At 33.3% G+C, this 23,537-nt stretch overlaps 1 protein-coding gene across 2 annotated transcripts in view; it reads right to left on the bottom strand.

Annotated features, from left to right (window-relative positions):
- The window catches only part of LOC127731220 (inactive selenide, water dikinase-like protein), a 34,482-nt gene extending 17,242 nt beyond the window's left edge, over positions 1 to 17,240 (bottom strand). Inside the window, exons 1-3 of one of the 2 annotated variants that reach the window (XM_052240200.1) lie at positions 17,172 to 17,240; positions 16,824 to 17,067; positions 11,495 to 11,598 (exon numbers count right to left, since the gene is read on the bottom strand). In XM_052240200.1, the coding sequence (XP_052096160.1) occupies positions 11,495 to 11,598; positions 16,824 to 16,845 (126 nt within the window). In that variant the 5' untranslated portion in view covers positions 16,846 to 17,067; positions 17,172 to 17,240. Of the gene's footprint in view, positions 1 to 11,494; positions 11,599 to 16,823; positions 17,068 to 17,167 lie in introns of both variants that reach the window. The other variant, XM_052240190.1, reaches the window with a different exon arrangement.
- Between the last annotated feature and the right edge of the window lie 6,297 nt (positions 17,241 to 23,537).

The raw sequence follows: 23,537 nt of genomic DNA on the forward strand, positions 1-23,537 counted from the left end.
GGACACGCTCACCCGCCCAATAACTGATTTTTCCTACTAAAATCCGGTTAAAAATGAGAATAAATATTTCAAAATTTTGCTCTGGATACTGTAATTTGGTCATTAATAAGCTTCTGTCTAAATTTCCTAAAATTCCATGAAGGTTTGACAAAGTAATTGATGACTGACAAACTTTAGCCTCAGACTTAATCTGAATGTTAACTGTAAAAAAAAAAGTCCATTTATCAGTAAAATACGGAAAAATGAAAATAAATATTTTCAAAATTTTGCTCTGGGTACTGTATTTTGGTCATAAACTAGCTTGTGTCCAAATTTCCTAAAATTCAGTGACGGTTTTACAAAGTTATTTGTGTCCAAAAAAAACTTTAACCACAGACTGAACCTAAATGTTGACACCACCGACGGAATCTAGGATCGCTATGCATTGCTTTCGGGACATAAATGTTGCAGGCTCGACAAAAACAACATCAGGAGGATAACAAATTGTCTTGATTTATACATTTTATGTGAGAGAATAGAGTCCATCACTACAAAGTCATCTTGTTTATTGTTCCATTCTATGCGACAACAAAGAGGATAAAAAATGTCACAATGCTATTAATGAATGGCTTCCTGATATCACTTCTCCAGACATGATTTTTCATTCCCATGACAGATTAAAGACAGAATCTGCAAGTGCTGACAGGGTTATATGCTTTCTACAAATTTCATACAAAGCTGAATTATGAAATACCTATTAAGAGCTAAAAACAAATTGTTCGAGACCAGAGTGACATTTTACTTTATAATGAAAGTAAATGACAAAGAGATATCTTTTTTTCTGTTCCATTCTATGCGACCACAAGAGGAAAATAAATCTCACATGGCTATTAATGAATGGCTTGGTCCAGTTTGAAATTTATTTTTTCAGAATCTTGATCATGAAGATGTACACCTGAAATCTTATGACTATCCCTTTAATATCAATGCAATCCATGAAATAACAGCTGAGCTAATAAACTGTTAACACAGAAATATGTCTCACCTTTTTGTTATTTTGATGGTAAAATGCAAATGTTGAAATAAAAATAGCAATACTTTAACATGTAAGTTATGCACAATATTCAAAGTCAATGAACCACGACTGATGGTACAGTCCAATCAATCTCCACGTAAATGAGATGTTCCAATGCTAATACAACTGCATACCAAATATCATTGACATACCACTAGTGGTTTCCCATAAACTGAACTAATCACAAACTAATGCATGTAAACTAAGCAAAATTTTCAAAGTCAATAGACCATGACTGGGGGGGCAGTGCCAAATAATCTCTTATATGGAAATGAAATATGCCAATGCTAATACATCTGCATACCATTGTCTGATATCATTGACCTACCACAAGTAGTTCCCCATAAAATGACCTTATCACAAACTAATACATGTAAACTAAGCAAAAGTTTTTCAAAATCAATAGATCATGACAGAAGGAGCGGGCCAAAGAATCTCCATGGAAATGAGATGTGCCAATGCTAATGCAACTGCATACCAAATATCATAAACCTACCATTAGTGGTATCCATTAACTGACCCAATCACAAACTAATACATTATATATATACATGATACATATGTCTAGCTTTTTTACTCTGTCAAGGCAAGATAAAAACAATTGTATTTATATCAGTATTAATTATAATATAGACCAGAAATATGTGTAATCAAGACAAAATTTTACATCTTTATGACGGATCAAGACAGCATCTGATATTACAGACTAAGGGCTAATTGTTAGAGACCAGAGTGACATTTTACTTTATAATTGAAAGTAAATTACATTTCCATGGAGATTCTTTTTTCTGTTCCATTCAATGCGACCACAAGAGGATAACAAATCTCACATGGCTATTAATGAATGGCTTCCTTATTTTGCTATCAATAACTGCTTTTTCTTGTGTTAAGACAATGATAAAACATTACTATAAACCCAACATATATACTTCCTTTCTTAAATCAATGAAAAGAAGCATCTAGACATGAATAAAGGCATTCCAAAATTCAAATTTTTCTAATAGTTGCATCTTCACTAGCCAAAGGTTACGATACAACCCGTTCCTCTTCAAGAGTTGTTCGAATTGTAACCCTTGGCTAGCAAAGATGAATAGTTGAGACTTGGTCCAACTTTACATTGGGAAAATACAAATGGGTCAATATCCCTAATGCGCCTCAAATTGAGGAACACAAAAGTTGTGTGTAAACAAAAAATCTCTGTGTAGTGATATTGGACATGTTTCTATTTTTAACAATTGACTGAGCTTAACCATTAAATATTTGTGTTGATTTGAGAAGTAGAGGACCATAGAATAAATGTGTAAAAACTATGCAGTTATTAAATGTATGCAAAGTATTAAATTTTCAAAGAACTTATTGTGTGAAAAAAGGGATTTTTTACCACCAGGAGCCGCATCACGAAAAGGATTTTCGGGGTGTGCTAATTTACGGAAAAATGAATCACACTTCGTACCCCGAAAATTTAACCACATATGTGAAAATGTCTCAGCTTCGAAATGAGCCATCATGCATATCCAAGTTTACGATATGGACTGTGCTACAGAGGAAAACATTACCATTACCGCCTATGTAAAATCCATTACGCATATTGCCCCAAATGCATTTTGAAGACTTTTAAAAGTGTTATACGAATAAAACTAGATGTATGGCAGGCAAAGCTGACAATGATACCCCTGCCCTTGTGAAGTCCATGATTTGTTATGGGAATCCCTAAAGCATGATTCTGATAAAAAGGGCAAAATCAGGTCCAGATTTTGAGAAAGTTTCAATTAAATGTAATAAGCGGTTTAGGAGGAGTTACGGATAAAAAAATAGGTACCCTAAAATAAAGCATAAGAAGAGCTGCAAAAAAGCACTAAATTTTTAAGATTGTGAGTAAGTTTCAATAAATTGTAATTAAGGGTTTAGGAGAAGGGGGTACAAACTGTGTAGTATAGTGTGCAGATATAACAAAGTCCATGTCATCTAAAAGTAAAACCATAAAATCATTCAAATGAAGAAATGAAATCACAAGATTAAGGTGCATCATATGAGTAAGAGTCTGTGATTGTTCCACAAAGTTCTGTCAAGCCATACAGAAGTTTGCAGATACAAAAGTGGAACAGAGGAAGGAACTAACAAACTGAGGAAGGGACTCCCCTTTCACAATATACTGCCTACTTTTGAAAGCGGGAGATATAATAAGCACAGAACATGTAGCCAATGGTTCAGTTTAATATTTTTTTTTAAAGAAACCTGATCATAAAGATGTACATCTGAAATATCTTAAGACTATTCCTTTTGCAATGCATTCCATGAATGACAGCTTAGTTTTATAATAATTCTATTATTTCTGGATCATATTATACACAAGACATATGTTTACTACAGATCAGATGACTCTTGGACAGAATCTGCTATTAGACTGTGGGCTATTTACTTTCTTAAAATTTCTTACAATGCTGTAAATTGACATAGCTCTACATATCTGAAAAAAAATTGTTCGAGACCAGAGTGACATTTTACTTTACAATTGAAAGTAAATGACAAAGAGATATCTTTTTTTCTGTTCCATTCTATGCGACCACAAGAGGATAAAAATCTCACATGGCTATTAATGAATGGCTTGGTCCAGTTTGAAATTTATTTTTTCAGAATCTTGATCATGAAGATGTACACCTGAAATCTTATGACTATCCCTTTAATATCAATGCAATCCATGAAATAACAGCTGAGCTAATAAACTGTTAACACAGAAATATGTCTCACCTTTTTGTTATTTTGATAGTAAAATGCAAATGTTGAAATAAAAATAGCAATACTTTAACATGTAAGTTATGCACAATATTCAAAGTCAATGAACCACAACTGAAGGTACAGGCCAATCAATCTCCACGTAAGTGAGATGTTCCAATGCTAATACAACTGCATACCAAATATCATTGACATACCACTAGTGGTTTCCCATAAACTGAACTAATCACAAACTAATGCATGTAAACCAAATAAAATTTAAAATTTTCAAAGTCAATAGACCATGACTGAGGGGGCAGTGCCAAATAATCTCTTATATGGAAATGAAATATGCCAATGCTAATACATCTGCATACCATTGTCTGATATCATTGACCTACCACAAGTAGTTCCCCATAAAATGACCTTATCACAAACTAATACATGTAAACTAAGCAAAAGTTTTTCAAAATCAATAGATCATGACAGAAGGAGCGGGCCAAAGAATCTCCATGGAAATGAGATGTGCCAATGCTAATGCAACTGCATACCAAATATCATAAACCTACCATTAGTGGTATCCATTAACTGACCCAATCACAAACTAATACATTATATTATATATACATGATACATATGTCTAGCTTTTTTACTCTTGTCAAGGCAAGATAAAAACAATTGTATTTATATCAGTATTATTTATAATATAGACCAGAAATATGTGTAATCAAGACAAAATTTTACATCTTTATGACAGATCAAGACAGCATCTGCTATTACAGACTGAGGGCTAATTGTTCGAGACCAGAGTGACATTTTACTTTACAATTGAAAGTAAATGACAAAGAGATATCTTTTTTTCTGTTCCATTCTATGCGACCACAAGAGGATAAAAATCTCACATGGCTATTAATGAATGGCTCCTAAATACTGCTTTATTTTTTTTAGATATTTTAACTTTTGGATTAGTTTATCTTTTTATCATGTTTATTACATTGACCATGGTGGAAACAAGCATTCTGAGAGAATTGCATGGCAATACATAGTCCCCTACCGGTTAAAAATTCATTGTACTGGAACGAAATTCGAACTTGATCTTTAACTTGTCATGATAAAACTATACACCAATTATCAAATCAATATCTTCAAGCATGACGGAAATAAAATGCTTCGCTGAGCGCAGCTGGATATGACCGCAGAGGTCCAACCCTGAACAGTTGGGGCAAAAATGGACGCAATATTCGCGCTTGATACAGGTCTGAATTAGGATTGTAATTAAATATTTGACACATAAAAGGTTTCTGACACAGAATAACTGTAGTCAAAGAACTTAGAATTGGTTATATGATTTGAATTTATTTTAAACTTTTTGCTTTTGTACAATACAAATTGCTGTTGCGAAATTGACCCCCCCCCCCTTCCCCCCACAAAAAAATAAATAAAAAATTGACCCCCCCCTTTTTTTTGCTTTTGTGCAATACACTTTGCTGTTGCGTATAAACCCTCCTCACCCCTCTTTTTTTTTTGCTAAAAAAATAATATTTGAAGAATTTCTGAAATCTGAAATGATAAAAAATTGACCCCCCACAATTTCTTTTTACCCCCCCCCCCCCCTTTTTCCCCCAAAAAAATTCTTTCCCTCAAGATATGGTCATAATCTCAATTCAAATTTCCAATGGAGTTAATTACCCATTTAAATTTACCATAGTGCTAACTTGATCTATTTTATAATAGAATTTAAAATATGGTGTCAAATCTTTCATATGGATTTTTTGTTAAAAAAAAAAGATGCAACATTTTTTACTGGTCTTCCTTTATAAATATGCATTTCTTTAAGCATAATTTAAAAGCAGTGTAAGGGAGGTTATCAAAACGTTGTATTTGGATTTCCTCCCTAACACTGCTTTTAAATTGTCTTAATTGTTCATTAACCATTACTTTATACATAATTTAAAAGCAGTGTAAGGGAGGTAGTTCAAATACATCTTACACTGCTTTAAATTATGTTTTGTACTAAAGTATTTGTCCATTAACCAGGACACCCTTGTTTTTCCCCCTTTTTTGCCCCTAATTCCTAAATGGGTTGAGCCATGACACCCCAAAGCAAATCCTAACCATCCCTTTGTGGTATGGAAACTTGTGGTATAATTTCAGAGAGATCCATACACCGTTCCACAAGTTATTGTCTGGAAACTAGAAAAATGCTTATTTTTGGCCCCTAATTCCTTAACTGTTGGTACCATAACCCCCAAAATCAATCCCTTCTTCTGTGGTATTGAACCTTATGGTAAAATTTCATAGAGATCCATTCACTTAAACTAAAGTTATTGTGCGAAAACCAATGTGTCTTTGGACGACGACGACACCAATTTCATACCAATATACGACCGCAAATAATTCTAGAATGAGATACAAGATTAACATTCCTATGAAAGATTAAGACAGAATTGGTCGTTGTAGAAGGCTGCTATTAGCTTTTTTCCAATTTCATACAAAAAAGAATTCTGAACAAGCATTCTGAGAGTATTGCATGGCAATACATAGTCCCCTACCGGGTAAAAATTCATTATACTGGAACAAAATGCTAACTTGTTCTATAACTTGTCATGGTGTAAACAAAAAGAAAATATCAAGTCAATATCTTCAAGCATGACTTAAAACAGTTTGGAAAACTGAATATATGAGTGAATTTTTTCAAGTCCAAGGACCATAACTCTGCACAAAATTATCAGACCGAAACAAAAATTTGAACTTGATCTGTAACTTGATAAAACTATTTACCAATTGTCAATCAACATCTTCAAGCATGATGAAAAACCTATAACACTCTAACATTAGATATGATGTAATTCAATGTATATCTATTTTCAAATTACAATCAAATATAATTAATAGTTCCAAATATTTTTTCTTTCATTTGTCACAAACTAATATAGATTTGTAACTTACCTATAAAATGTCAACAACTTTTATCTACACAATGTAATGTAAAGAAATATATACCTTAATAAAAATAGATTATTATCTAATTAAAGGATTTCATTTAATAAAAAAAATATATATATATATATACATGTAGCATTCAGAAAATTAGTTTATACAAAATAACATATAAACCTGCCACAAAATTCCTCAAACAATTTACCAAAGAATGTCTTTTAAAAAATGAGTTATCTCCCTTTGTACAGATTATATGGTTTAACATAGTACTCTAACATTAGTTATGGAGTTTTTTCATGGACCATATAACTCTGGACTAAATCATCAGACCGGAACAAAATTCGAACTTGATCTATAACTTGTCATGATAGAACTATATACGAAATATCAAATCAATATCTTCAAGAACGAAGAAAAAAAGTGTGGAAAGCTGAGTTGCCGGACTGACAGATGGAAAGACGGACAGACAGAGTGCAAACCTAAATTCCCCTTCGACTTCGTCGGTAGGGGACTAATTAGCTGTTCTACATACATTGTGTCTAAAACAAATTGTTAGAGAACAGAGTGCCATTTTACTTTACAAATAAAATGTAAATGACAAAGAGATAACTTTTTCATGTTCCATTCAATGCGACCATATAAGCACTAATATACTTATACAGCTATTAGTGAATGGGTCTTGTATAAAGAATTTAGATAGAATTCAAATCTTTAAAAGTCTGATTCTCATCAATAATAACTCAATTGAAAACGGACTACACATCTCTTATTTCTTTCTTACACAACTTACAGGGGTGTGGAAATATATGTTCTAAGCACTTGTCCCTGGCAAGCATACTCTTAATTTTACTGTTCAAGAGAAAGAAAGGCAAGAAAAATAGTAACTTGCCCTGAATTTCACAATATATCTAGAATTTTACTCAAAACTAGTAGGATTCTTAAAACTTTTTTGTAACACAAGATGGAATTTTTGATATTTATGTGTATGGATAGAAACAGACCCGGTATACATCAATGAGATGGAAAGCAATCAACAAAACAAAGACATCTAGAGGATGATGTTTATTCAATGTTTGATTGCACATAGCTGGGACATAATGTATAGACTTATACTATGTCCAGCATGTACATTGTACAGTACTCAGAAGAGAGAAAAAAATATATATTTGATTATTATTAAATTGTAATTGTTTTGTACAAATTGGACAAAAATTGATAGTTTTACAAATTTTTCGTAGGACAGTCAAGAGCAATCAGAACTTCACAAAACTTTTAAATTCTCTCTTCTGTTTATTTTCATTCTTTTTGTCCATTTCTGCCTGTGATTTCTATTTCTAGTCAACACCAAAATTCTTGCTTCACATTTTTATCTTTTTTATTAAGACATTCCACATCTAGGGATGTTTATCCATCACGACCTGGTCATATTTTCATACATAAAAACTCAATGACACTTCACTATCAATTTACTTCAAATTGGGGTCCCCAACTTGTAAGTCTCTATTCTCAAAATAAAATTGTTTTTATTGAAGAAATTTTTGGCCTTTAAATTATCAATAAAATAAATTCTTTTCAAGGTTGAAGGTTGGATTCTTTTCTTCAAACTGAACAACTGCAGAAAAATTTCAGTCAATGAAAATGAATAACAAAACGTTTTTGTAAAGTCTCAATAAGGAATAAAGCCTTCAAAAAGTAAGTGTTTCTGCTTACCCTTCTGACCCAAATTTCGCGTACCTACTCAAAATTTTGTTTTGTCATTTTTGTACAAACAATATCAAAGTTGACTTAAGTTAAGTCATACTATTTCCAATGTTGAAACCAGTTAAAAACATTTTGAAAGAAAAAATAATTCGCTTATCTTCCCTTTTTTTCCAGCATATAAGTGGAAACACAGGTATTATCCTATTGCAAGCATTGCTATTTTCTAAGTTATTTGATCACTGGGGAAAAGCTGTCTCATTGGCAATCATACCATATTTTTATATTGAAAACATCTTATATCGTCAATTGATCATTTGTTTGTCATACATATAATGATGTATGCAGATTTAGCAAATCAAACACCTAATTATCAGGCACAGTGGTATATTGTGGATTTGTTTATTTTTGAGGTACCAAATTTTCATTCAAGCCTTTAGAAACTTTAAAGGGAATTTATATTTTGTTGATTTACAATATACCTAATTTCATGTTTCACCTATACCCAACAAAAACCATAAAACACAAAATTATAATAAATCAACTCTAAACCTTTTCATTTATCCCTGCCAGGGTATTATTAGTTATCTTGGTGTAATCAGGGGTGTTCAGAATTTTTGACGCGCAGCCGAATGATGGGTGTATGGATTTTCAACAACGGTGTAAAATTCCGCACACCCCTGATTACACCAAGATAACGAATTTATTTCTTATGAACAATTCCTTTACTCATTTTTAAACCAGGATGTAAAATTGAAAAATGCTAATGAAAAATTTCCAGTGTAACATTTTTTCAACGATGATGTTGCTGCATATTGTCAAATACTTTTTTTCTTTATTTTTGGGAAATTCAGAAAAAAATTTTTGTTCTTTTGAATTTTTGGGAAAACAAAATTTTAAAAAATTAAAAAAAAAATTTTTTTTAATTTTTGTCTTCAAATTTATTTATTTTTTATTTTTTATATTTATTTTTTTTTTTTACATTTTATTTTTTTTCTTTATTTTGGCAATTTTTTGGCAAAATTTTATTTATCCCGGGGTGAACAAGGGTGGAGTGTTATTTACACCGGGGTAATTAACCAATCAGATTGCAGTATTTTTGCTGCATAAGAAATAAATATTTAAACATCAGGAGCCAACATAATAAATGTTAAAGTGCACACAAAACCACATTATGGAATTTGCTATTTATTGAAGATCTTTTGATAGCCTCTCTTACAATTTAATTCAACATTTTTAGACTTTGGGCAATTTGAAGAGATCTATTATTAGACTGTGACCTCTGGATATTACCAGTTTATGTGTAGTTGGACTGTATAGTGAGCTCTGGATATTACCAGTTTATGTGTAGTTGGACTGTTTAGTGACCTCTGGATATTACCAGTTTATGTGTAGTTGGACTGTATAGTGACCTCTGGATATTAACAATCTATGTGTAGTTGGACTGTATAGTGATCTCTGGATATTACCAGTTTATGTGTAGTTGGACTGTTTAGTGACCTCTGGATATTACCAGTTTATGTGTAGTTGGACTGTTTAGTGACCTCTGGATATTACCAGTTTATGTGTAGTTGGACTGTATAGTGACCTCTGGATATTAAGAGTTTATGTGTAGTTGGACTGTTTAGCAGGCCTCGACAATAACGCTTGTCCGATTGTCCGGTACCAGAGGAAAAAAAGGTCGGACAAGTAAAAGCTATATCAAGCTTGTCCGATGGGACAAGTAAAATTATTCTACAGAAAAAAAATTTAATCCGACTTTGATGAACAAAGTAATTATAGACAAAAAACAAGAATAGAAGATAAAAACAAGTATTAATTTGACATGTTTACTTGCAATCGATATTTAAAACTGGTTCTTTGTCAGATACTTTTTTTAGAGGTAAAAGGCATACTTTTCTCGGAAACCAGTCTTACTGATCCGAATCAGCATGGCTTTGTAGATAAGGTAACTTTTCAAGACAGTTCCTCACCAGCTCGGAAACTGGCAAGGCAGGGACCAAGACAAATCAGTACCTGGTTTTCCACCTTATTCTGTTGCTTTATAATAAATACCATACCGGTAATTTTTTTAACAAAAAATATTTTTTAAATAAAAATGAAGAAATTATTTACCATAAAATTCACAAAATCATATTTGATCATATGTAGAAAAAAACAATACTTGCAATTCGGTGATCTATAGTAGTTAATTTCTGTGTCATTTGGTCTCTTGCAAAGAGTTGTCTCATTGGCAATCATACCTCATCTTCTTTTTTTTATTGATTGCATTTGAAAAAACTTTTTTCAACTAAAAAACATAGATACAAATCCAATGAGTGTACATTGACAGGCCTATCAGACGGTGCCTCATGTGCAGAGTCTGATGAGACTTTAGCATTGAAGAAAGCTAGGACCTAAGTCCTGTGACATGACTAGATTCAGTTGTTCTCGACTCATATTTTTGAAAAGTATTTCAAAAGATATACATGTAAATCAAATTCTGTTATATTGTTTTAATTCATTTTGTTCCTTGAATCAACTTAAAATGCAAAAAAGGTTATTATTAAGATTTTTTTTGGACAAGTTACAATTTCATTCGGACAAGTAAGTTTTGGTATGTACTTGTCCTACTAGACAAGTTGAAAAAAAAGTTATTGTAGAGGCCTGTTTAGTGACCTCTGGATATTACCAGTTAATGTGTAGTTGGACTGTTTAGTGACCTCTGGATATTACCAGTTTATGTGTAGTTGGACTGTTTAGTGATCTCTGGATATTACCAGTTTATGTGTAGTTGGACTGTTTAGTGACCTCTGGATATTACCATTTTATGTGTAGTTGGTTTATGTCTCATTAACTAGATAGGTATTGCTATGCTATAGCAAAGGAAATCAAGTTTTATTGATATTAGACCAGTGGTTTCAGAAGAAGACTGTTTAAAAAGTTCCTGACATATATAGACAAAGATCAAGTGACAGCAATAGCTCACACTGCCCATAGGGTAAGATGACCAAAAAGGTCAAACTGTCAAAGGTTAAATTTAACCATTGCATTCTTTTTTAATGATGCAGAACCCCCTCTTCCCTAGGAACATGATTTTATTTAATTTACCATCATATAAGGGTCATCAACCAAAGGATAGAAGAAATCTGTTGTCTGAACCAATGAGAGACCTCCATGACGTAATGGTGTGACTGATGCATCCATACCAATACCTACAAAATAATTCATAACTTGCAAAACATAAATTCAAACATTCATAAATGATGTTTCCTGAGCACCTGCCTGTTTCAAGGCATTACCCATAGTGCCTACTGGCAATTTTTATCCGTTGTGTCATAGTCTGAGACCCCAACACCATCAGGGGATACTTGTTGTACGAAATTTTGTGAGTCCACAAATATTTTTATGACAAAAATATACACAGATTTGAGTTGATGTCAATTTTATTTCTATAAGAAAAGTTGTTGTTGTCAGCATGTAGTGAGTGCATGATGTCCAATCATATTTTTGACTTACTAGCAAATTAATTTCATTTTGTTAAAACCTTGAGAAATTCTGTTCCAAGAAAAAACCTCATACTACCTAACCCAACAAGAGTGCACACACTGAAATGTCTCGCCTTCTTTACTAACCATTGATTTTATGTTGATAGTCCTAAATATAAAGCTTTACTACAAGTAACACATAAACTTAACATGATCCAAGAAAATGAGGTCAAGGTCAGATAAACCAGACGAGAAATACATGTACACCTTACAATCATTCAATAAACCAAACATAGTTGACCTATTGCTTATAGTTTCTAAGAAACAGTCTTAACCAAGAAAACTAAATATTGACCAATGAACCATGAAAATGAGGTCAAGGTCAGATGATATCTGCCAGACAGACATATACACCTTACAATCCTTCCATACAACAAATATAGTTGATCTATTGCTTATAGTTGAAGAAAAACAGACCTAAACACAAAAACTTAACACTGAGAAATGAACCGTGGAAATGAGGTCAAGGTCAAATAAAACCTGCGAGACTGACATGTACATCATAAAATATTTCCATACACCAAATATAGTTGACCTATTGCATATAGTATTAGAAAAAAAGACCAAAACTCAAAATCTTAACTTTGACCACTGAACCATGAAAATGAGGTCAAGGTCTGATGACACCTACCAGTTGGACATGCACACCTTACAATCATTCCATATACCAAATATAGTAGCCCTACTGCTTATAGTATCTGATATATGGACTTGACCACGAAAACTTAACCTTGTTCACTGATCCATGAAATGAGGTCGAGGACAAATGAAAATTGTCTGACGGGCATGAGGACCTTGCAAGGTACACACATACTAAATATAGTTGACCTATTGCATATAGTATTAGAAAAAAAGACCAAAACTCAAAAACTTAACTTTGACCACTGAACCATGAAAATGAGGTCAAGGTCAGATGACACCTACCAGTTGGACATGTACACCTTACAATCATTCCATATACCAAATATAGTAGACCTACTGCTTAGGCCAAAATAAATAAATGGTGTGTTTCCGGTTTCCCGACCCTACCTCCGTTTCCGACGCCGACCCTAAACATTTTATTGACAAAAATAAAATAAAAATTCAAAATCCGGATTTGTCAGTCAGTCCGGATCCGATTATTCGTTTAGAATACTATAGATCTTCAAAGCGTTTGATAATAACGACCAATATTGATAAGTAAAGCGTTTCAAGGACCAAGATTTTAAATAAACAAGCATGGCTTTTCGGCAACCGTGTAGCGTATTAGCTGTCAAATATGCGAAATGTGATCACATGCACACAAAATATAATGACATCGAATCCGGATAATTACGATATGATGAATCTTTTTGATGAACATCAAGCAGACCTATAGACGAAAAAAATACGAAGTTGACGCACTTTGTTCAACTTCTTTGAACAGCCTTTACAAGCGAGATTTTTTAAATATTTGTATATATAATGAAGTCTATTCAGTATATATACATATATTAACTAAATCTCGTCTAGTACCTGTGCTTCTTTGGACCCGCGGCAACAGTCAGAATCGTTTCAGGTTGGACAGACTGTAACTGTCGGTAAATTGACTAACAATTTTATAGTAAAAACTGCTAAAATCAATCCAGCTTTTGTTGTAAAACATGCTCTTACGAATGTTGTACAGAATTGTGCCCAAGACGCAACATAAACGGCTGTTAATGCTTTTTAGTTTATGATGGCAAGGGAACAGACAATGTGGAACGAGAAAGATGAAACTTCAGAAGCTTTCCTCGTAGGCAGACATGGTGTATGATTCATATTCATTTATAAATGAATCTGCCCCAGCACCATGTCTACTTTTATTCTTTTTTATTTCTCTGGCTGGTCCCATAACAATTTATACAAGAAAAGGGAAAAAATCCTGTCATATTTACATCTGCAATTTATTTGACCAGTAGATTAATGAGGTACCTTCACGACGAATTGTCACGAAATAGAAGTTCCAAATGGAAAAAGTGTTCTGGAATATTATTTCCACTGGAATAAATATTACAGTATATGTTCCTTACGGAATGAATGGTATAGAATATTTATTCCAACAGGAACAGATATTATGACATTGGTTATAACAAAGTTTCCAGTGGAACTTCTGTTAGGCAGAACAATCATATGTAGACAGAATAACGCTAAAAAATCTTGCCAAACGACGTTAACGGTAATTTTTAGTGCATGACGATAAAATGTACACTTTCTTTTAGACGGTAAAAAAATCGACTGATCTTGACGAATCACGTGAAAAATTTTCCAAAAAAACGGTAACGATAATTATCTGAGACCTATAGTATACAAATCCTTGCTCTGAAGAATCAGGATAAGGATATTTTGATGAATTAAGATAAAATTTTGACCAATTTGACGCTAACGGTAGCCAAAAATTACCATTTGACGCCTGACGGTAACAGGCATTACTACCATCATTAATAAGACAAAGATTTCACATTCTCACTCTTCTCAAAACCTGGAATTTTAATATTGTCAGAACCACCCAATCTTCAATCACCATCACATTTTGTCAAACATCAAAACACATCTGTATATTAAATAAAGAGGGTGCAAGGGCAGAGTATTAACCCTAAAAAAATCATAATTATCTGCTGCTTAGCATCGGTTCAGAGTTTTTTCAAGGGGTACGAATCTGCTTCCATATGTATACCCTGTGTGACATTTACATTTTTAGGTTCAACGAGGATCAACATAATAACATACCATGCCAGATTTTTCACTGCCATTTTTGGTTTAAGATAATTAATCGTGAAGAACATACACTTTTCTTTTTACGACCAATGAAATGCATAAAATTTTCATTAAAGTTTATTTTCATATTTCTGACGCAGAATTAAAACAGAAAATTAAAAAAGCTGTAGATTTAATTACTTTTCTAAATATCAGAGAAGCCCGCACATCAAACTATTTGATTTGGAACTTTTTTCTGCTGTCGACCCATCAATAAAAAAAAAATAAAATGTTTTCATAAAATAAAATGTTTTACCTACCTACCCTACCTAATTTTTTTGAAGATGAAATAGGAAACACACTATTAATTTGTTTTGGCCTTATAGTATCTGATATATGGACTTGACCACGAAAACTTAACCTTGTTCACTGATCCATGAAATGAGGTCGAGGTCAAATGAAAATTGTCTGACGGGCATGAGGACCTTGCAAGGTACGCACATACTAAATATAGTTGACCTATTGCATATAGTTATCCTATAACTCATAATAAGAAAGAAATTAACATTACAAAAAATTTTGACTTTTTTTTCAAGTAGTCACTGAACCATGAAAATGAGGTCAAGGACAATGGACATATGACAGACGGAAACTTCGTAACATAAGGCATCTATATACAAAGTATGAAGCATCCAGGTCTTCTAGCTTCTAAAATATAAAGCTTTTAAGAAGTTAGCTAACGCCGCCTCCGCCGGATCACTATCCCTATGTCGAGCTTTCTGCGACAAAAGTCGCAGGCTCGACAAAAATCTAATTTTAAAGAAAACTTTTATGTATTCTGGATATTCTTGCCTACACCTTTTAGAAATATTAAAAAATATAAATGTTAACGCTTTTTAATACAACATAACAGATCACTTTTTGAAATCAAACTATTGATATAAATAATTTTTAATATCAATTATTTCATTTGTTCACAACACTATATGCATTTTTTAGTCATTATTCCTTGAACTTTTATACCAATGTATGCCATGAACATGTTAACTTTTTAGTTTTAAAAAAAAGTTTATGCTTTTCTATGATGAGGGTATACAGGACGACTAACTATGTAACCCTCTTTAAATGAAGAATTGTTGTTGTTGCAAAATCTATAGACTACGATTTTTTTTTCAGTTTGATACAATATCAAACCTTTCTTTAAGATAATGAATTTTAGTGTTACTGTGTACTTCTCATTTTGTTATAAAAGTAACTTATTACTGTAGTAAGCTTGGCATATTAGTAAAAACAATAGAAGTACGAATTGTAAAACCAAAAAAATACCAATTTTTTTCATACATTTGTAGCTTGGCTCTCATTTCATTTTTTTTTTTATTTCAACACATATTATCCATACTAAAATATCATGACACAAATATACAGAATAACAAATATGCACCACTTCAATCAAAACAAACATTAAATTATATGGGCAATTTGACAAGGGTTTAAGTGGGGAATATTAATAAGAAGAAGAATATTTTATTTTCCAATTAAAGGGCCCTATATTCTATAAAGAGCTTTTATCACATTACATAAAAAATATGACTGCGGCCAAACTGACACACTACAAGCATGATAATATAACTTCAAAGTTGTGAATATTTACATATTATTCAAAAAAGGTGAAAGGAACACTGGCCGTGAAATGGGCTTACAGACCCCACTGTACAACCCTCCCCCCAAAAGCAAATATGTTTAAAAATTTTGCGGCAACATTTAAACACAACATCACTGATTACTGGTGTAGTTGTTTACTCAAAATACATTCGAAATTTGTTTTCTTTTTAATGAAAGAATGCATTTGCAAGAAAATTAAAAAAAATATACATAGCGGTTCTATCAAGAATTTCCGGATTTCTTAATAATCACGTGGTTCCTCACCGTCCACGACATTTTAGTCCGCCATTTTTGTTCCTGGGGAACATCCAGGTCACTGATTAAATATATGTTTTACATCAACATTATGCTACCTTATACTATGAAAGCGTTATGAATGAAATATACATTGCAAAAACTTTCAAGATTGTCTCTTTTTAATGTATATGTTGCCAAAAAACAACTGTTATTTGTATCCGTTTGTCGGAATCGATGTAGATTGTATGTTTATGTCGATTCCGAAAATGAGTGACAATTTCAATTTTTTAAATACTTACCCATTCGGGGAGTTTCAGCCATGTACTGGAAATGAGACTGCTCCGACTCCTGGGCATTGCTGTCCTGTTGTAGTCCCTCGAGAAGCTTATCAAGAACTTCTTGAGGGACTTTACACCCTCATCCCTTTAGGTCAGCAAACTTGGTGAGTCGGAAACTAGCATCCAACTCATGTGCCACAGGATCGAACGGCCGTCTCATTCCAATTGTTTCAGGGTTCTCCATCTTGAAAGGTCTTATTTTACACTAAAAATAAAGAAAAATATGAGTTCTAAATGTCTGCATTAAATATGTAGTATTTGTCAGGCAATTAATTGTAGTTACGAGCCGAAAAAGATAAGCGTACCTACCAGACAAAGAGAAGTATGGCGACCTCCCCGACTATGCGGTGACGCGGGAAACCCCGGATGAAGTAATAGTGATTCGTTTTCGGAAACAAACGACTATTTACCCAGGGAGAAATTATTGACAAGATTAACAGTCTCTTAGACACCGTCCGTACTTCTTTTATGTGGGAAGGGGCATGTGTTTTTAAAATAAAATTTTTGAATCTTACTTCCTATAAAGAATTAATAATTGTTTTTTTTGATTACAGGGGCAAATCCAGGATTTTTGAAAGGGGAGCGTAGTTCCATAAAGGGAATATTAATACCGCGAAATTTTTTGAACGATTTTATGCTGAAAAATTATATATTTTCAATCAAAGGGAGGAGGGTGGCATACACCCTCATCATCCCTACTGCTGAAGGTAAGTGGAAAAAAATGATTCTTTTGGAAATTAGTAAAAAATTGGAAACAACTTTGAAATAAAAAAACAAATCTTATTCCTCCGATGTGAAGTTGGAATGTTTTATTACAGTTATCAAGGACGTTAAACTAAATCTAATATACGTCCTTGCAGTTATGTTGAAAAAAACATAGGTACTTTGGGACAGGATAATTTGATTTAAGCACTCCCCCTTTTTTCCAGAATCCTTATTTTTTTGTTTTATTTCAATTTCAATTATTTTCTTGTTTTTCTGTGATACTGATATTAACATAAATATATTAGAAATATCATGTATTTACCATTTACATTAAATTACAGATAAATATATGTTATTTCGAGTATTTTTTATATTAATATATCACAGAACTTGAAACGCGAAAATAATTTAAATTTATAGAAAACAAAATAATAACGGATTTTGGAGAATTAAGGGTATAATTAAGAAATAAATATATGTTGACACTTACAAGTTAAACAATTTCCAAGGAAACATTTTGTCTGCTATTTTCAGCAGACAAAGTTATGTTTTATAGACAAAGTTATGTTTTATGTAGTGCAATTCGTTAGTACAATCTGGATCCAATTCCCACGAAGCATAATCCAGCGTGGGAATTGGATCCAATTGCACTAAACAAAGTATAATTGCTCAGTGGCGGATCAAGGGAAGGGCGTGGGGTGGGGGCTTGGAACCCCCTTTGACGATCAATGCTTTTGAATGGTGACAAAGGGTTCAAGTTCAAGTTAAAAAAAGGCTGGATCCGCCCCTGTTACTTCTTGGGATTCGGATCCCTCCGCGAATTTCCCGGTGTGAAAAAGTTTACCCAATCCTTTGTGTAGAAAAATTCCAAGTTAACACTGCTGTTGTCTTCTTATTCTCACTTATTAAAGAAGTTGACTGTATCAGTTTTGGGTGATTTCAGTACCCGACGTCATTCCATATACATGCCAAACCTCTAAATAGAGCTTTTTCTTCAAACTTTCTGTATGCGTTCATAATAAAGACCAGATGTATGCATTCAAGTATGAGGGGAAAAGTATAAACCGAAGCTTCAGTCAGGAAGAAGGAAAACCGAGAGAAAAAAGACAAAAGCAGGAACAAGAAAAGCAAACAATGACAAACACTGCACAACTCAATATTGAACTCAAGTGCTCTAGAAGGGGGACGATCGGGAGGGAGCAATTTTTGCAAATAAATATTCTGTCCAACTAAATGTTGAAAATAAATATTTGGGCCTAAATGTACATGAAAATAAATATCCTGTCCTCGTAACAAGCTTATTTTATATGATTGCTTCGTCCGCCGTGGTCATACAGCTCTGTATAACAAATACATAAATAATTTGGACCGAAAAAAAAGTTTTTTATGCTCGCTTTGCTTGCCATAGTCATACAATACTGTTACAGTTAAATAAATATTATGACACCAAAACAAGCTAACCTTTTTTTCCTCATGTTCCTCTCCTTGGTCATACAGTATTATGACAGAGAAACTAATAATCTGGTCCCCAAACAATTTTTGTTCTCGCGTCCCCTTCCTTGGTCATACAGTATTCTGACAAAGAAATATATAATCTGGTCCACACTAGATATAAGAAGATGTGGTATGAGTGCCAATGAGACAACTCTCCATCCAAGTCAAAATTTATAAAAGTAAACCATTATAGGTCAAAGTACGGTCTTCAACACGGAGCCTTGGCTCACACCGAACAGCAAGCTATAAAGGGCCCCAAAAAATTACTAGTGTAAAACCTTTCAAACGGGAAAACCAACGGTCTAATCTATATGAAAAACAAGAAACGAGAAACAGTTATGAACCACATCAACAAACGACAACTACTGAACATCAGATTCCTGACTTAGGACAGGTGCAAACAATTGCAGCGGGTTTTTCTCAAGGAGCAGCAAATAATGTTTACTAAAATGAAGTTATTGGTAAGTTGATATGAACCAATCTCATTAATATTCAGACTAACAACTCGCATGCTCGTATATATAAGGTTAACCGAAATCAGAGATCTATATTCTAATGAGATAGGATATGAACCTAATTGAACTCCAGTCTGTTGAAGTTATGAAATTGGCATCTTGCATCCAAAACGAAAACTTCAAGTCACTGTTTGAAGTGTCACAATAACATGGTTGGGCATTTGTGTTATCCTTGGCGATGCGTTAGTTATTTTTATACAATGTGTGTTAGAAAATGGCGATATCAACGGTTTAAACTGATTAGCTTGTGTAAAAAAATAAACATTTTAAGAATCCTGTTTTGAGAGCCTTAGTTATCTTATATGAGCAGGGAAATGGACGACCCTCCATAAAACAACTTGGTCTGCTGAAAATAGCGGACGCCATGATTCCTCGGAAATTATCGTGTATTGTCAACATATATTTGTTCCATATTACAGATGCATGTCCCTATGGAAACACCATGTTATAGACAATGTCATGATAAATATTTCTTATGGGAAAATATTCAATAACATGGTTTCCGTTATAAACATATATTACTATCCATTGTTAACTTTATGTACATTACATTATAATCTGTTAATCATTTATTTCTGTAATCAGTACTTTTTACTGAATTCTTTATTTTTACACAATTAATTAGCTTATACATTTTAGTACCCCATTATTCTCTATTTGTTTATTTTTAGCCAATTTTCTCTATTCTTTATTTTTTTGCACATTATTGTCTATTCTGTTAACCCCTTTAAATAAACCATTTTTTCCCAGTTTAAAATATGAACCAGTTCACATGCCATGGATGTTTGTACTTTACGGTCGTTGTATGTTACCATGTTTGACATGTCTACTTACTGTGGATTCATTTATTTTCGTGGGTACCAATTTTCGTGGATTAAGGAAAACTTACATGTTCGTTGATATTTAATTTCGTGGTTTTGACGAAGTCTGCATACAAGCCTATGGAAAATTTGTTATTCGTTGAACATTTAATTTCGTGGTTCACCTGTACCCACGAAATCCACGAAAATTGATATCCAACGAATAATAATGAATCCATAGTAGTTAATAGTAAAATTGAGAATGGAAATGGGGAATGTGTCAAAGAGACAACAACCCGACCATAGAACAGACAACAGCAGAAGGTCACCAACAGGTCTTCAATGCAGCGAGAAATTCCCGCACCCGGAGGCGTCCTTAAGCTGGCCCCTAAACAAATATATATACTAGTTCAGTGATAATGAACGCCATACTAAACTCCAAATTGTACACAAGAAACTAAAATTAAAAATAATACAAGACTAACAAAGGCTAGAGGCTCCTGACTTGGGACAGGCGCAAAAATGCGGCGGGGTTAAACATGTTTATGAGATCTCAACCCTCCCCCTATACCTCTAGCCAATGTAGAAAAGTAAACGCATAACAATACGCACATTAAAATTCAGTTCAAGAGAAGTCCGAGTCTGATGTCAGAAGATGTAACCAAAGAAAATAAACAAAATGACAATAATACATAAATAACAACAGACTACTAGCAGTTAACTGACATGCCAGCTCCAGACCTCAATTAAACTGATTGAAAGATTATGTCTTCATCATATGAATATCAGGCACAATCCTTCCCGTTAGGGGTTTAGTATCATACCATCATAACATATATGAGAAGAACATAACCCGTGTCATGCCAACAACTGGTTTTTAAATAAATGTGTTTAGTGCCGATGCAAAGACCCTATAAGTGAATCAATATTAACGCCAAAATATGCAATCTTTAATGACCTGACAACAGTATCGTAACTATATCCCTTCTTAATAAGTCTATTTAGAGGTTTTGTTAGCTTCAGAGGTGAATACTGACATTTTTGTGCTTTATAAAGAATATTTCCATAAAAAATTGGATGTGAAATACCTGAACGTATAAGAAGTCTGCATGTTCTCTTAGTCTCTTTTAGTGCAATGTCAACGCTACACAACCAAATTAAAGGATACAGTAATATGGAAAAAGTGCCTTGTACAATATACGATGTAAAAATAAATTCATTACAATTCAGCTGTCGATAGGGACGTCTGAATTAGTCTTCAGCTATGCTCGATGCCTAAGTATCAAAAACATAACCGAAAAGAACCAAAATCATTGACAAATCCGGTTAAGAAATCGAAGCTATGCATGAGGTATATTAAGTATAAGGTTTGATGTAAAGATACTGATAAGTTTAGTAAAATATCGAGAATGATACATTGTGTTCTTATCAAAGGACGGAAATCGAGTTATTAGACAGAAAATGCGCTTCTACTAAACACTTTCAAACTGAATGTATATATAGTCGATTCAAATTCAGTATTATATAGAGATAGGGACTTTTCTGTAATTGCTTTCTGCATGTGTGAGTTATGTTTGTACCCCTTTTTATAGTCCACTAATCGATGTTTAAAGGAAAGGTTTGTGGTCTAGGTTAATTAAGATTTTCGATTACAAAGACGTGTGGCAGGAATCTCATATGGACGAGTCTTAACTTACTGATTCGACTGGCAACGTTATTACTGGTGACCTAAACATTCCACAAAACACTTATCTGTGAAATGTATTATCATAAGGCCCGAAATATTGTCAGCCTAAATCCATCAATTGGAAAACCAACATCAAAATACTGATAGATTCAGTCGAGGATTATGCCAGGCAATGGGTTGAACGCGAGAAAGAAGGCGTAGATATACTCTTTTCGAATGGATCAAGGATGTGAGGTCGTTGATACAAATCAGAATTAAAAAAAAATGAATGGTTCTATGAATACACATGCTACACCAATCTTTAAAGACCTTCGAAGACAAATATATGTTGTTCCCCGCAGATAAAGCACCAAACAACATCGTTTTTGTGTGTATATCACATTACATAAACTGCTTGATAAATGAATTAGGTATTGACAATTCACTTGGGAACTCAACATAAACTCCCACCGACACTTACCAAGGAAGAAGTCCTGGATAATCATAGGTCTGATCTATGTTCGTTTGGAATTTCAATCTAAAAAGAAAAACACTGTATTGGATACCTAAATTACATAAGTGTCCTTACAAACAACGTATATTGCTGGGTCTTCCAAGTGCTCCACAAAACCTCTTTCTAAAATTATTAACATTAATTTTATTAGCAATCAAACCTGGGCTTCAAAATTTTCTAAAACTAGCATTATCAAAATGCATTATCCTTAAACTTCACATTCCGCTATACAGATGATTTCATCTCACTAAATAATTCAAAGTTTGGGGACTATGTTAGACGCATCTATCCCAAGGAACTTGAAATAAAGGATACAACAGATACAATTAATTCAACCTCATATCTTGACTTACATATAGAAATTGACAATGATGGTTGGTTGAAAACAAAACTTTACAACAAAAGAGATGATTGCAGCTTCCTAATTGTGAACTTTCCATTTCTATGTAGCAACATTCCAACAGCGCCTATTTATTGAGTATATATCTCCCAGTTGATACGATATTCCAGGGCTTGCGTTTCCTATCATGATTTCCTTGATAGACAGTTGCTGTTCACAAAGAAGCTATTAAACCAAGAGTTCCAAATGGTGAAGTTGAAATCACCCCTTCAAAAAATTTACGGACACCATCACGAGTTGGTTGGCCGTTATGGAATATCGAGGGATATGTTCCGATGGTTGTAACCCCAATCTTATCCTCCTTTTCCTCAAATGTGATCTACTGAATTAGACTTATCACCAGGGTTGTACTTACATGAGCAACACGACAGGTGCCACTTGTAAATCAGGATAAAGATACCAGAGAGACATTCAAAGTCGATAATAAACTGACAACGCCATGGCTAAAAAAGAAAAAGAACAACAGACAAACAATAGTACACAAAACACAACATAGATAACTAAAGACTGAGCAACATTAACCCACCAAAAACTGGGGTGATCTCTGGTGCTCCGGAAGGGTAAGCAGATCCTGCTACACA

This window comes from Mytilus californianus, unplaced genomic scaffold (genome assembly GCF_021869535.1).
Source record: "Mytilus californianus isolate M0D057914Y unplaced genomic scaffold, xbMytCali1.0.p SCAF_1, whole genome shotgun sequence".
In the NCBI taxonomy this organism is placed as follows: domain Eukaryota; kingdom Metazoa; phylum Mollusca; class Bivalvia; order Mytilida; family Mytilidae; genus Mytilus; species Mytilus californianus.